Source organism: Elephas maximus, chromosome 22, assembly GCF_024166365.1.
Source record: "Elephas maximus indicus isolate mEleMax1 chromosome 22, mEleMax1 primary haplotype, whole genome shotgun sequence".
Taxonomy (NCBI): Eukaryota; Metazoa; Chordata; class Mammalia; order Proboscidea; family Elephantidae; genus Elephas; species Elephas maximus.
The window spans coordinates 20,860,059-20,875,006 of record NC_064840.1 but is presented as its reverse complement, the minus strand read 5'-3'; the positions used below and the strand labels follow the sequence as shown (position 1 = coordinate 20,875,006).

At 39.5% G+C, this 14,948-nt stretch overlaps 1 protein-coding gene across 1 annotated transcript in view; it reads right to left on the bottom strand.

Moving 5' to 3' along the window:
- MAPK1 (mitogen-activated protein kinase 1) overlaps nt 1-14,948 on the bottom strand; it is a 121,842-nt gene that overhangs the window by 40,050 nt on the left and 66,844 nt on the right. Inside the window, exons 2-3 of the mRNA XM_049865089.1 lie at nt 7,632-7,814; nt 4,985-5,174 (exon numbers count right to left, since the gene is read on the bottom strand). Coding sequence (XP_049721046.1) covers nt 4,985-5,174; nt 7,632-7,814 — 373 coding nt within the window. The remainder of the gene's footprint in view (nt 1-4,984; nt 5,175-7,631; nt 7,815-14,948) is intronic.

The following is a 14,948-nucleotide window of genomic DNA, read 5'->3' as shown; positions in this document are numbered from 1 at the left end:
AACTTTTTGCAGGAACATTATTTACTTAAAATATCCACTGAGTGGAAAAAAATAAAAACCTGCTGCCATTGAGTCGATTCCGATTCAACGTGACCGTATAGGACAGAGTAGAACTGTCCCATAGGGTTTCCAAGGCATGCCTTGTGGATTCGAACTGCTGACCTTTGGTTAGCAGCTGTAGCTCTTAACCACTACGCCACTAAGGTTTCCATTCATCGAGAATGTCTCTCTAAAAACAAGCAAAAGCAATTTACAATAACAGGGTTGAGATAAGAAACCAAAAGAAAAAAGAAAAGCACTAAGACACAAAAATATTCGTCATTTTCAAAAAAAAAAAAAAACCATCAAGAGCCAAAGAAGCAGGGTAAACCAAAAAAACTAAAAGAAGCAGGGCGGCCATCCCTAAAGGCAGCTTTAATCCATTGTATCCAGCCTGGCTTTTACCTGCACAGATCGATGGGAAATGACTAAGACCCTTATTTTGTCAGGCTACGTTCCATGTGGAAAGTACATGAATCAGAAAGCTCCTATGGGTGAGAGAATCCAAACAACCCAAGAAGGAATCCTGCACAACACCTCACAAGATATCGGCCATCCTGTTTCAAATATCCAATGAGAGTGCAATAAGCTGACCACCTGACAACAGAACCCACCACAGAATAGCCTCTTTTAGATAGTTCCACAAGGCTCCTAGCGATCCTCTTCCAACCATTCTCTCCACCTTATAATCAATGGCTCCCTATCACTCACCCAATGCTGCATCCACACCTAGGAGGACACCTTGTTTTATGTAATATCTCTTACCTCTTACTCTTATTTCTGTTGTTCTTCTGTCTACAACACCCTATGGCCAACCCAGCCACCTGCCTACTGAAAGCCTGCCCATTCTTAGGGGGCCAGCACAGACACCACTTTTTTCCTGATGCCCCTCAATGCCTAGCCAGAACGAACCCTTCCCTTCCTTTGCATTCACACAGCACTCTATTCAGCATCTCAGTTATAGCACGTTTTATTATAAACATCTGTTGCCCTACTGGATCTCTAACCTATCAGTTTTCAGATTTCAGGGCAGATACCCATCTCACTTGCCTGGCATACCTTACAGGGATTCTCACAAGAATGTCTGTTGAACCAAAATCAAAGAAAACAATTACAGCTATACATCCATATGCTTTTAAACAGCTTTAATGAGATATAATTGACATACCATTCAATTCACTCCACTTACAGTGTACAATCCAGTGGACTTTAGTATTATATCCACAGAGTTGTATAACCATCAACACAATCCAATTTTAGAATATTTTCATCACCCTAAAAAGAAACCCTGTACGCATCAGCACTCCTCATTCCTCCTCCAACCATGCCAGCACTAGGCAACCACTAATCTACCATCTGTCTTTATAGATTTGCTTATTCTGGACATTTCATATAAATAGAATCATATATGTGGTCTTCTATGGCTGGACTTTTTCATTTAGCATAAGGTTTGTAAGATTCACCCATGAGGTATTATCAGTAGAGCATGCCTTTTCATCATCAAATAATATTTTATTGTATGGATACACCACATTTTATTTATCCATCACCTGATGGACATTTGGACAGTTTCCGCCTTTTAGCCATTATGAGTAATACTGCTATAAAAATTTACATACAAGTTTTTGTGTGGATGCATGTTTTCATTTCTCTTGGGTATATACCTAGAAGTGGAATGACTGGGTCATACGTTAACTCTATATTTAGCATTTTAAGGAACTGTCCCACTGTTTTCCAAGGTGTCTGCACCATTTAACATTCCCACCAGCAGTGTAGGAGGGCTCCAATTTCTACACATCCTCACCAATACTTCTGTTATCTGACTTTTTTATTATAGCCATCCAAGTGGATGTGAATGGTATCTTATTGTGGTTTTGATTTGCAGTTCCCTGATAACTAAAGATGTCAACAATCTCTTCATGTGCTTCCTGGTCATTTGTGCATCTTCTTTAGAAAAATGTCTACTCAGAGTCTTTGCCCCCAAAATTGGGCTATTTATCTTTTATTAATGAGTTGTAAGAGCTCTTTATATATTCTAGATACAAGTCTCTTATCAGATATGATTTGGAAGTATTTTCTCCCATTCTGTGGGGTTTTTTTTTTTTTTTTTTGCTTTCTTGATGGTTTAGTTTGTAGTACAAGTCTTTTTTTTTTTTCCTGTGCTTTAAGTGAAAGTTTACAAATCAAGTCAGTCTCTCATACAAAAATTTATATACTCCTAGTTGCTCTCCCCCTAACAACACAGGACATTCCTTCTCTCCACTCTTCTATTTTCATGTCCATTCAGCCAGCTTCTGACCCCCTCTGCCCTCTCATCTCCCACCCAGACAGGAGCTGCCCACATAGTCTCATGTGTCTACTTGATCCAAGAAGCTCACTCCTCATCAGTATCATTTTCTATCCCATAAGAAAAAAACAATGCCTATCTGAAGAGTTGGCTTTGGGAATGGTTCCTGTCTTAGGCGAACAGAAGGTCTAGGGACCATGACTTCCAGGGTCCTTCTAGTCTCAGTCAGACCATTAAGTCTGGCCTTTTTATGAGAATTTGAGGTCTGCAGCCCACTGCTCTCCTGCTTCCTCAGGGTTCTCTGTTGTGTTCCCTGTCAGGGAGTCATCGGTTGTAGCTGGACACCATCTAGTTCTTCTGGTCTCAGGCTGATGTAGTCTCTGATTTATATGGCCCTTTCTGTCCCTCGGGCTCATAATTACCTTGCGTCTGTGGTGTTCTTCATTCTCCTTTGCTCCAGGTGGGTTGAGACCCACCGATGCATCTTAGATGGCTGCTTGGCAGTGTTTTAAAGACCCCAGACGCCACTCTCCAAAGTGGGATGCAGAATGTTTTCTTAATAGGTGTATTATGCCAATTGACCTAGGTGTCCCCTGAAACCATGGTCCCAAAATCCCCACCCCTGCTACGCTGACCTTCGAAGCGTTCAGTTTATTCAGGAAACTTTGCTGCTTTTGGTTTAGTCCAGTTGTGCTGACCTCTCCTATATTGTGTGTTGTCTTTCCCTTCACCTAAAACAGTTCTTATCTACTTTTCTAATTGGTGAAAACCCCTCCCCCTCCCTCCCCACTCCTGTAACCATCAAAGAATATTTTCTTCTCTGTTTAAACTACTTTTCGAGTTCTTATAATAGTGGTCTCATACAATATTTGTCCTTTTGCAACTGACTAATTTCACTCAGCATGATGCCCTCCAGATTCCTCCATGTTATAAAACGTTTCACAGATTCATCATTGTTCTTTATCGATGCATAGTATTCCACTGTGTGACAATACGATAATTTATTTATCCATTTATCTGTCGATGGGCACCTTGGTTGCTTCCATCCTTTTGCTATTGTAAACAGTGCTGCAATGAACATGAGTGTGCATGTATCTGTTTGTGTAAAGGCTCTTATTTCTCTAGGATATATTCCAAGGAGTGGGATTGCTGGATTGTATGGCAGTTCTATTTCTAGCTTTTTAAGGAAGCACCAAATCGATCTCCAAAGTGGTTGCACCACTTTACATTCCCACCAGCAGTGTATAAGTGTCCCAGTCTCTCCACAACCTCTCCAATGTTTATTATTTTGTGTTTTTTGGATTAATGCCAGCCTTGTTGGAGTGAGGTGGAATCTCACTGTAGTTTTGATTTGCATTTCTCTAATGGCTAATGATCATGAGCATCTCCTCATGCATCTGTTAGCTACCTGAATGTCTTCTTTAGTGACGTGAAGCACAAGTTTTTAATCTTGATAAAATCCAGTATGTTTTTTCTTGTGTTGCTTGTGCTTTTGGTGTCATATCTAAGAAGTCTTTGCCTAACTCAAGACTGCAAAGGTTTACTTCTACGTTTTCTAAGAATGTTATAGTTTTAGCTCTTAATTTAGCGCTATGTTCTATTTTGAGTTAATTTTTGTGTATGGTGTAAAGAGGAAGTTCAACCTCATTCTCAGACCATATGTTGAAAAGACTATTCTTTCCCCCATTGAATTGGCCTGGCACCCTTACTGAAAAATCAATTGATCATAAATGCGTAAGTGTACTTCTGGACTGTCAATTGTATTCCACTGCTCTCATTGTCTATTTTCATGCCATTACCACACTGTCTTGATGACTGCAGCTTTTTAAGAAGTTTTGAAATCACGCAGTGTGAGTTCTCTAACTTTTTTGTTCTTTTTTCAAGACCTTTTGGGCTATTCTGGGTCCCCTGAGTTTCAATATGAATTTTAGGATCACACTGTCAATTTCCGCAAAAAAGCCAGCACTGAATCTGCGTGTCAGTTTGGAAAGTACTGCCATCTTAACAGTATCAGGTCTTCCAAATCCATGAACATAGGCTGTCTTTCCATTTATTTAGGTCTTCTTGAATTCGTGTGCACTTTATTAGACTGAACCCACGTCCTTTCTTCACACGTAACACACATCCCTAGATCGCCCTCCTTATGTAGCTCTGCTGCCTATTAAACTATATAAACGCTACATATTTTCGGGAGAACCCTGGGGACTGTAGGGGATCCGGGCTCTTCCCGTTTATCTGGAATGCCTTATTACATATAAACATCAGTGAGGTTAAATTTTCTGTTTTCTGAGTGGTTCTTGATAAAATGTATTAAAGATAATCACCAATGAAACACGTAATTTTTAAACTTACATATATTGTACATGACCCTATTTACATATGTAACAGTACACATGGAAGTGCAAAGAAAAAAGCCTGGGGGAAAAAAACATCAATTTGTTACAGTGGTTACCTCTGGAGAGGAAGGAGTAATGGAGTAGAGAAGAAATGAAGAGGACTAGCATTTTTTACTTACCCTTTCTCCATAAAAATGTTTTCATGTATTTCTGGTGTAGTTTTAAGTAAGAATAATAAACATAGTGCTGGATAAATATAAATATGCCTCAGTAAATGAGTTTTCCAATAATTATCACCTGAAGAATAAATAACCTGGCTGACCTTGAGATCACAGGTGGTGTTGAGCAGCAGGTTGGAAGGTTTGAGGTCACGGTGCAGAACATTAGCTGAATGGATATATTTTAATCCTCTGAGGATCTGGTAAAGAAAATAGCAGATATGGTCGTTGCTGAGGTGTTGCGTCTTCAAGAGCTTGTAAAGATCTGTTTCCATGAGGTCCTGTACTATATATCTGTTTGGACAGGTTAAGGTAACACACCAAATAGCTGATCACATTTAGTAAAGCACTGAAAACAAAACACATCCTCTTCCCAATCGGTCTGTTATTACATCATGAGGCCTGAGAAGGAAATGAGAAACTGAAAACTGGGTATACCTTCACTGAAGGAATCTGAAGTAGTTAACTCTTTTTCAGGTCTTGTGAGACAAAAGGCATTATACCTCCCTGATCTGATGTGATCTAGATTGAGATCTGAAACAGGCCATTACAGAAATACTGGCCAATCTCACCTTCTTGGTCTCCAAGTTGTCCACCATCAACAAGCCCCCTCCAAGGCTGTTGGAAAGCGCTAGGTAAGGATATTGGCCAGTAAGCACCATATACTCCTATCCTTGGCCCAGATGCCTAGGAGGTGCAAATGGTTTGTACTCAACTGCTAACCTAAAGGTTGGTGGTTTGAACCCACCCAGTGGTACCGCTGAATAAAAGGCCTGTAGATCTGTTTCCATTATTACAGCCAAGAAAACCCTATGGAGCAGTTCTACTCGGTAACATGTCGGTTCCATGAGCTGGAATTGACTCAACAGCATCTAACAACTCCTTGGTCTAGCAACAACTTACAACGGCACTGTTCTTTTCATCCCTTGTCACCCCTCCTTTGCCCTATTGCCTCAAAAACCAACCATAAAATGTTTGGTTTAGAAATACATTGCTACTAAATCCAAACCTCAGTCTATCTGCTTGACTCTTCAATTAATGCTAAGACCCTAAAAAAACATGACAATGGGAAGTATAGTGCTAGTTTTAGTTTGACTCCTCTTGCTTTCCTGCCTATCTATGTACCTAAGCACCTAGAAGTTTAGCTATGGCCACCTTCTTTCTTACAGAAGTTAAATTATACAGGCCTTTAGCTTTTAACTTCACCATAATATTTCATTAGCATTGTCTTTTCTTTCATTCATTTCTGTATAAATACTGTTCTGTCTTCTACAGATTCATGCAGATGAGATGCATCATGAGATTCAAAGGAAACATAACTTCAAAAACTATCTTCTGAAACTTGATTTTTAAAAAATTTTATATATATTCTTTATTGTGCTTTAAGTTTACAAGTCAGTTTCTCATACAAAAACTTATACACACATTGTTATGTGACCCTAGTTGCTCTCCCTACCATGTACAGCATGCTCCTTCTCTCCACTCTGTATTTCCCATGTCCATTCAATCAGCTCCTGTTCCCCTCTGCCTTCTCATCTCGCCTCCAGACAGAAGCTGCCCCCTTAGTCTCATGTGTCTACTTCAGCTAAGAAGCACACTCCTCAACAGTATCATTTTATGTCTTATAATCCAGTCTCATCTTTGTCTGAAGAGCTGCCTTTGAGAATGGTTTTAGTTTTGGGCTAATAGAGTGTTCAGGGGCCATGACCTCTGGAGTTCCTCCAGTCTCAGTCAGATCATTAAGTCTGGTTGAAAGAGACTTGATTTTCATGGCAAAAGGTAAAGCAGGACCACCAGGTGGTAGCAGCAGAAGGCATTTCACTTAAAATATCACAACTTAGTAACAGCTGTTTAAAAATGGAAAGGGCTGCCTAGAGACAGTGAGCTGCCTCTCCCTGGAGGGGCAGAATGCAAATTGAGCAAACTGGTAGGAATGCTGTACTACCCTGAACAGACAACCTTCTCTCTTCTGCAGTTTACTCTCTTCAGTATACTTAATGCCTCCACCTTTCAAATATAGCCTTTCCTAGGCCCGCTTAGTCCAGATTTCTAAATTATAGTTACTTCTATAATTTCAGAAGTTGGTGGGCCTTAAAAATAAGAAGGTCCAGTTCCTTACTTTTAAAGATGAGAAAAAAAAAACCAAACAAACCTGTTGCCATCGAGTCAATTCCAATGCATAGTGATTCTTACAGGACAGAGCAGACCTGATCCATAAGGTTTCCAATGAGCGGCTGGTAGATTCAAACTGCCGCCCTTTGGTTAGCAGCCATAGCTAGCTCTTAACCACTGTGCCACCAAGACTCTTTAAAAGAGGAAACTGAGATCTAAAGAGGTGAAGTAACATTGTCTAAGATTACGACAGTCTGCACTTGACCGGGTAGATAACCAGGGCAGCCTCTTTCTTAGTCCACTGCCCCTTCCTCTTCTCATCTGTAATAAACCATACCTTGAATGGGAAACAAACACGACTGAAAATGGTATTAAACAAGATCTTCTATAACTACACTCAGAGGAAACCCGTATTGAAACTGACAGAGAATATAATGGATGTGCCCAAAAGATAATACAGACAACTAATAGAATGAATCGGAGAAATGCTTTAAATGATGTAAACATTATAGTAAATGGCAAGCAGATTCCAATTTCCCCTTAAGATGCTTACTTCACTCTGATAAGTTCAGAAAATTTCAAGTTATATTTATTCAACAAGATGACCAAGCACTGGAGTCTGTTGCCTGGAAAGGATACACATCCTTCATCTGCTCGATGGTTGGCGCTCGAATAATATCGTTGATGCCAATGATGTTCTCATGCCTGAAGCGCAGTAAGATTTTGATCTCCCTCAGGGTTCTCTGGCAGTAGGTTTGGTGCTCAAAAGGGCTGATTTTCTTGATAGCTACTCGAACTTTGTTGACATTATCATAAGCAGAGCTAAAAAGAGAGACAGAGATGGCATTAAAAACAGCCCTCCCAACATCTTGGCAGAAAGACACAATTGGTAAAGTAGTACATTTTTAACATTCTGTGTACTACTTATTTCAGACCCATGAAGGCAGCACGGACATTACCCACAGACAGGCCTCAAGCGAAGGAGGGCTCCCACACTGGCATGTACTGAAACTCAAATGAGTGTCTAGTTAACTGGGTGGATGCCCGCTGTCATAAACCTAGGAACAGATTTCTTATCCCCCACACTCCCCCCACACACGGTTTTTGCCCTGCTTCAAACAGCAACCACCTTCTGGGGAGCGTAATCAGCTCAGCCTCCAAACGACTTCCTACTGTTGTATTAGGAGTCCCTGGGTGGTGCAAACAGTTAAGCACTTGGCTATTAACCAAAAGGTTGAAGGTTCTAACCCACCCAGAGATGCCTTGGAAGGAAGGCTTGGTGATCTATTTCTGAAAGGTCACAGCCTCAGAAACTCTATGAAGCAGTTCTACTCTGCACACATGGGGTTGCCATAAGTCAGAACTGACCTGAAGGCAACTAACAACAACTGTATTTGATTCCTCTGACTCAGCAGAAACATTCAAATTGACCATTAACTGCATCTTAACAAAATCTCTTAACAAAAACAGATGCAAGAGGACATCTTGATTGCTTGCATCAACTTTGTTTCTCTTACTTGCAATATGACACGACTACTACTTTTTTTTTTTTCAAGAAACTTAACCAAGGTATTTGGGTAGTCAGACTAAGAAAGACTAGGAAGAAAGACCTGGAGAGCTACTTCTAAAAAATCAGCCAATGAAAATCCTGTGGATCACAACAGTCTAATTCCATTGTGCACAGCGTCACAATGAGACAGGAGCTGGCTCGACAGCAGCTAATAAAGACAGGAACCTAACAAAGCCTATAAAGTATTCATCAAAAATACTTTCATGACCATAACATGTTGTTCTTGTTGTTAATTTGTCATCGATTTGATTCCAACTGCATTTCATAGGATTTGCAAAGCTCAGACCTTTCAGAAGCAGATCGCCAGGCCTTACTTTCAAGGTACCTCTAGGTGGGTTCAGACTGCCAACCTTTCAGCTAGCAGCTGAGCACTTAACCACTTGTGCCACCCAGAGACTCCAAACCATAGCAGAGAGCCTCAGTTCTTCCCAAGCTGTCCTTTAGGTCTGACTTAATAGAATACCAAGCAGAAATAGTAACAAAAATTACACTTTCAATTTTATGGTGGATTTGAATCATAATTATTACTATTCTTATGATTAATATTCTATTAAAATCTTTTCTATAAGAGCTTTTCATATTAAGAAATATCAACATCTGTTCCACTGACCAAAGGAATGAAATAATATGGCAGGCCATGAGAGACTGCTGAGAGTAAGCTCTTCTTATTTCTTCAGGGTAAGTAGTAAAAATATAGAACAGTAAAATAACTTTATTCTAACGTTCATGCTTATGTAATCTTATCTAACAGTCTCTGTATTACCGGAATTACTGAGGCATCTGTCTGACTCTACCACAAGACTGTGCTCTGAGAGAAACTCTGTCATACTCTTCAGTCCTCCCACAACACCATTAATACATTTTACACAGCTGCCTTGAAATACTCTAAAATGAAGTATGTTTTCTTAAATAAAGGAATCACCATTCAAATAGTATTTTGCTTTGGTCTGCTGTATGAAGGTCGACACCACTGATTTTCAAATTACTAATATTTTTAGAAATAAAATGCTTTTGGGGTAATTAAAATCATAGAAAATCCATGAGTTCATCGAGAGAACACAGATTAAAATAGATGGAAAATACTGGTTTAAACTTAACATTATAAATTTCTAGTTTTACTGGAGAACGGTAGTCAAACACAGCCATAAATCTGCTTATAAGAATAAGGTCATGGGGGTAGGAGACTTTATGGTCAGCTTGCCCCTGATGGTATCAACACGAGATGATATAATAAATAATCACTAGCTCCTTTTAAATCAGGTAGCGGAGACCATCCCCATCCATTTACACTTGAAAAGAAAGTGAGATCCTGACAATGGAAGGATGGACCTGGGTCTGTTCTGTTCTGCCTATTCATTTTGCTGTTTTTTTTTTTGTTTACATAAACTATCACAGAACTGATCACAAAGAGTTTACGATCTGTCACCAACAACTCTGTATCTGTTAGTTTCTCCTTGGAATTCTCATTTTTGTTTTATGTATTTTATTGTTCCGATACCTGGCAAATATAATTTATTGGGATAACTTTTATCATGGAGTTTGTGGTCTCTCTTAACTGTCTCTGTTTTAAAATCATTTCGACATTACCAACTGGTTTCTTTTTCACTTAAGAGTTTAATCTTTACTTAGCCCCTACTGCTACCCCCTACTGGCCGTACATCTCTTTTTTTTTTTTTTGCTTTAAATGTGTCTCTTGTACAGTTTGGGATCTTAATCTAATTTGTGACTATACAGCCTTTGGATGGGTTAATCTTAAAATACATATATATATATTTTTTTCTTAACTGATAAACTTGCTCTTTTTGGAAACAACAATTCAAAGCATAGTTTGTTCAATGTTAAAAACAAATACGAACAGCTTCCTAACTCATTACTATAATTTAAATTTAAACTCATTACTGTATTTAAAAATAAATAAAAACTGAGGATGATAGAAAGTAAGTAAAACTAAAATCAAAGACCAATCTCTTTTATTGGTGTTCAATGCATCAAATCTATTCTTGAGATGTATCTAAATTCAGGTGGAACATACTCAAAGTCTTACTTTAGCTCTCCTGGACTTGTTCTAATTTTCTTAAACTTCAAACTTGGACTTGCATATGAGCAATTGATGGTCTGTTCCACAGTTGGCCCCTGGCCTTGTTCTGACTGATGACATTGAGCTTTTCCATCGTCTGTTCCCACGGATGCAGTCGATTTGATTCCTGTGTATTCCATCTGGTGAGGTCCATGTGTATAGTCACCATTCATGTTGCCGAAAAAAGGTATTTGCAACGAATAAGAAGACATTGGTCTTACAAAACTCTTATCATGTGACCTTTGGTGTCACTTCTATCACCAAGGCCATTTTTTCCAACTACCAATCCTTCTTCTTGTTTCCAACTTTCTGCATTCCAATCACCAGTAATTATCAATGCATCTTGATTGCACGTTTGATCAATTTCAGACTGCAGAAGTTGGTAAAAATCTTCAATTTCGTCATCTTTGGCCTTAGTGGTTTGTCCATAAATTTGGATAATAGTCGCATTAACTAGTCTTCCTTGTAGATGTATAGATATTATCCTGTCACTGATAGCGCTGTACTTCAGGATCCCCCCCGCCCCGCCCCGTGCCATCGAGTCGATTCCGAACTTCAGGATAGATCCTGAAATGTTCTTTTTCACAACGAACAAGATGCCGTTCCTCTTCAGTCTGTCGTTCCTGGCACAGCAGACCATATGATTGTCTGATTCAAAATGGCCAATACCAGTCCATTTCAGCTCACTAATGCCTAGGGTATCGATGTTTTATGCATTCCATTTCATTTTTGACTTTCAATTTTCCTGGATTGTACTTTGTATGTTCCCCATTCTGATTATTAATGGATGTTTGTAGCTGTTTCTTCTCATTTTGAGTCGTACCACATCAGCAAATGAAGGTCCCAAAAGCTTGACTCCATCCCTGTCATTAAGGTTGACTCTATAGGGTCACTATGAGTCAGCACCGACTCTATGGCACCTAACAACAACAACTACTTCCTCAGTCATTTTTTGAGTGCCTTCCAACCTGAGGGGCTCAACTTCCTGCACTATTATCGATGTTCTGCTGTTATTCGTAAGGTTTTCACTGGCCACACACACAAATGAATGCTTATAAATTTGTGAAACATGAATAAGGTTGGTGTGTCGACTTCCCAGTTGTGATACTGTACTATAGTTATGCAAGTTGCTATCAACTGTGGGGAACTGAGATCTCTCTGTATTATTTCTTATGTGTCAATCTACAATTATCTCAAAATATTAAAAGTTTAATTTTAAAAAGTGTTCATCAACAGGAGAGTGGTTATCCATATAACACACAGCTGAAGTAAGGAATGATGTGGAAACATCTTCAAGATCTAATATTAAGTGGGGAAAAAAACAGCAAGGTCCAGAACAGTGTATGGTATGCTATCTATTTTGTGATAAAAAATAAAGTAGATTAATATTTGCATAAAGGAACTCTAGAAGGATACATGACAAAGTAGTATGATTGGTGGTGGAGGGAGGGACAATGCCAGGCATGAACGGGACAGACAGGGACAGAGAGGAGAGCAAAACCATTCATTGTGTACCTCTTTATATGGTTTTGATTTAAAAGCTGTGAAACTTCTTCAAAAAATAAAATAAAATAAATACATTTTACTTTTTATCGGAATTGGGTATATTATTATTTTTTTAATTGAATCAAGGGGGGAAATGGCTATCCAGCATTGGTTCAGTAAGTCTTATCTACTGAGGACTATTCTAATACTTCTGCTGCTGTTGTTATGTGCTGTCAAAATTATAAATAATACTCTGCCCTTGAAGAGCTCAATGATATTGAGCACGACCTCAAATCCCAGATAAATTCTATCCTCAGAATCATAAATTTGGGGGAATGGGGCAAGCTCAAGACTAGAGGTGCATATATCTTATCTCGATTTTCAAAATTCCTACTATTCAGCAATAAAAGGGAATGAAATATTGATATAAGCAACAGATGAATCCCAAAATAATTATGCTGAATGAAGCCAGACCAAAAGAAAAGTACTTCCATTTATAGAAAATGCAAACTCATCTATAGAGACAGAAAGAAAATCAGGAGAATTGCCCTAAGCCAGGGGTAAGAGGGGGTGGGAGAGTGCTAAAGGCAGGGAGAGATTACAAATGCAAGTGAGGAAACTTTTACAGGTGACGAATCATTACCTTAATTGTGTTGGTGATTTCAGGAGTGCATATGTTAAAATTTGTCAAAATGCACATTTACATATGTACGGTTTACTGTATAACAATTATTTCTTAATAAAAACAGTTCAAAACAACAACAAAAAGGAACCAGGGCTCCTTAGCTATGTCTTAATTTCAGGGCTAGGGTGGTGGGACTCAACAGATTCCAGAAAGATACTGACCAGTAAATGTGGAAGTAGGAGCTCATAAAATAATGGAGTAGATCATTTAACAGATGTTTTATGATCACTTGGGGAAGAAAAGGGAACCAGCATGAGTCAATTATGAACAAGTCATGCTAAACTAACTTCATTTCCTGTTTTCATAGGGTTTCCACAACAACTTCAGAGTGATGCCAGAGCTGTGGTTTTGTCAAGACACTCATCAAGCACTTCCCACTTGTGCGACTTTGTTAGGACTGGTGGCAAAAACAAAGCATGACACTGCTCCTAAGAAGCTTCCAACTAAGCGAGGGAAGGAGACAGGAACAGACAATGTATACTGCCTTTTATTCTGGTAAAGCACTTCTGACACACAAAGGAGTTGGGTATTTGGATATATTAATTCCAAATAAGGAAATGAGGCATATAAACCATACCCTGAAAGCAGGCTTTGACAGACAAGCATGGGCACTAAGTGAAGCAAGAGGAAACACAGAGATGGAAATGACCAGGACACCTGTGGGGACTGCTGCCCTCATCTAGCCACACCCTCCACAGAGCATCAGTAGCCCTTCGTGTCCCAGGATCCACCGAGAACAAACTGATCCTGCAGGGTGTGCAGGTGGCCAGTGTAGCCATGTGCTGGGTGTGCCTGAGCTGGACCATGCTGAATTCAGGATTTCAAAAACTTTACTCTTAAGACCTTATTAATTTGAATAGCATTACTTTTGTGCAAAAAGTTGGAAACAAAGAAGGACCAGTAGTTGGAAAATATGGCCTTAGTGATAAAACAATGCTGGAATCGCATGACAGAATTTTGCAAGACCAGCGATTTGTTCACTGCAAATACATTTTTTCAGATAGCAGCTATCCATGTGGACCTCAGTAGATGGAATACACCGGAATCAAATCAACTCCATCTGTGGAAAGAGACAACAGAGAAGTTCAGTATCACCAGTCAGGACAAGCCCAAGGGCTGACTGCAGAACAGACCATCAAATGCTTATATGCAAGTTCAAGTTGAAGCTCAAGAAAATTAAAACAAGCTCATGAGAGCCAGAGTGTGACCTTGGGTATATTCCACCTGAATTTAGAGATTATCTCAAGAACAGATTTGAAGCACTGAACACTAATGACCAAAGACCAGACAAGTTGTGGGAGGACTTCATACATGAAGAGAGCAAAAGGTCGATTAAAAAGCCAGGAAAGAAAGAAAAGACCAAAGACTCTGAAGCTTGCTCTTAAACACAGAGTATCTAAGGGGAGCAAAAGAAATGAAGAAGTAAAAGAGCTGAACATAAGATTTCAAAGGGCGGCTTGAGAAGACAAAGTAAAGTATTATGATGACATGTGCAAAGACCTGGAGATAGAAAACCAAAAGGAAAGAATTCACTTGGCATTTCTCAAGCTGAAGAACTGAAGAAACAATTCAAGCCTCGAGTTGCAATTTTGAAGGATTCTATGGGCAAAATACTGAATGATACAGGAAGCATCAAAAGAAGATGGAAGGAATATACGGAGTCACTGTACCAAAAAGAACTGGTTGACAGGCAACCATTTCTGGAGGTAGCATATGAGCAAGAACCAATGGTACTGAAAGAAGTCCAAGCTGCCCTGAAGGCACTAGGGAAAAACAAGGCTCCGTGAATTGATGGAACACCTACTGAAACATTTTAACAAACTGATGCAGCGCTGGAGGTGCTCACTCGTCTACGTCAAGAAGTTCGGAAGACAGCTACCCAGCCAGCTGACTAGAAGAGATCCATATTTGTGCCCTTTTCAAAGAAAGGTGATCCAACAGAACGCGGAAATCATCGAACACTATCCTAAATATCACACGCAAGTAAAATTTTGCTGAAGAGCATTCAAAAGTGGCTGCAGCAGTACATCGACAAGGAACTGCCCAAAATTCAAGCTGGATTCAGAAGAGAATGGGAAACAAGCGATTTCACTGCTGCTGTCAGATGGATCCTGGCTGAAAGCAGGGAATACCAGAAAG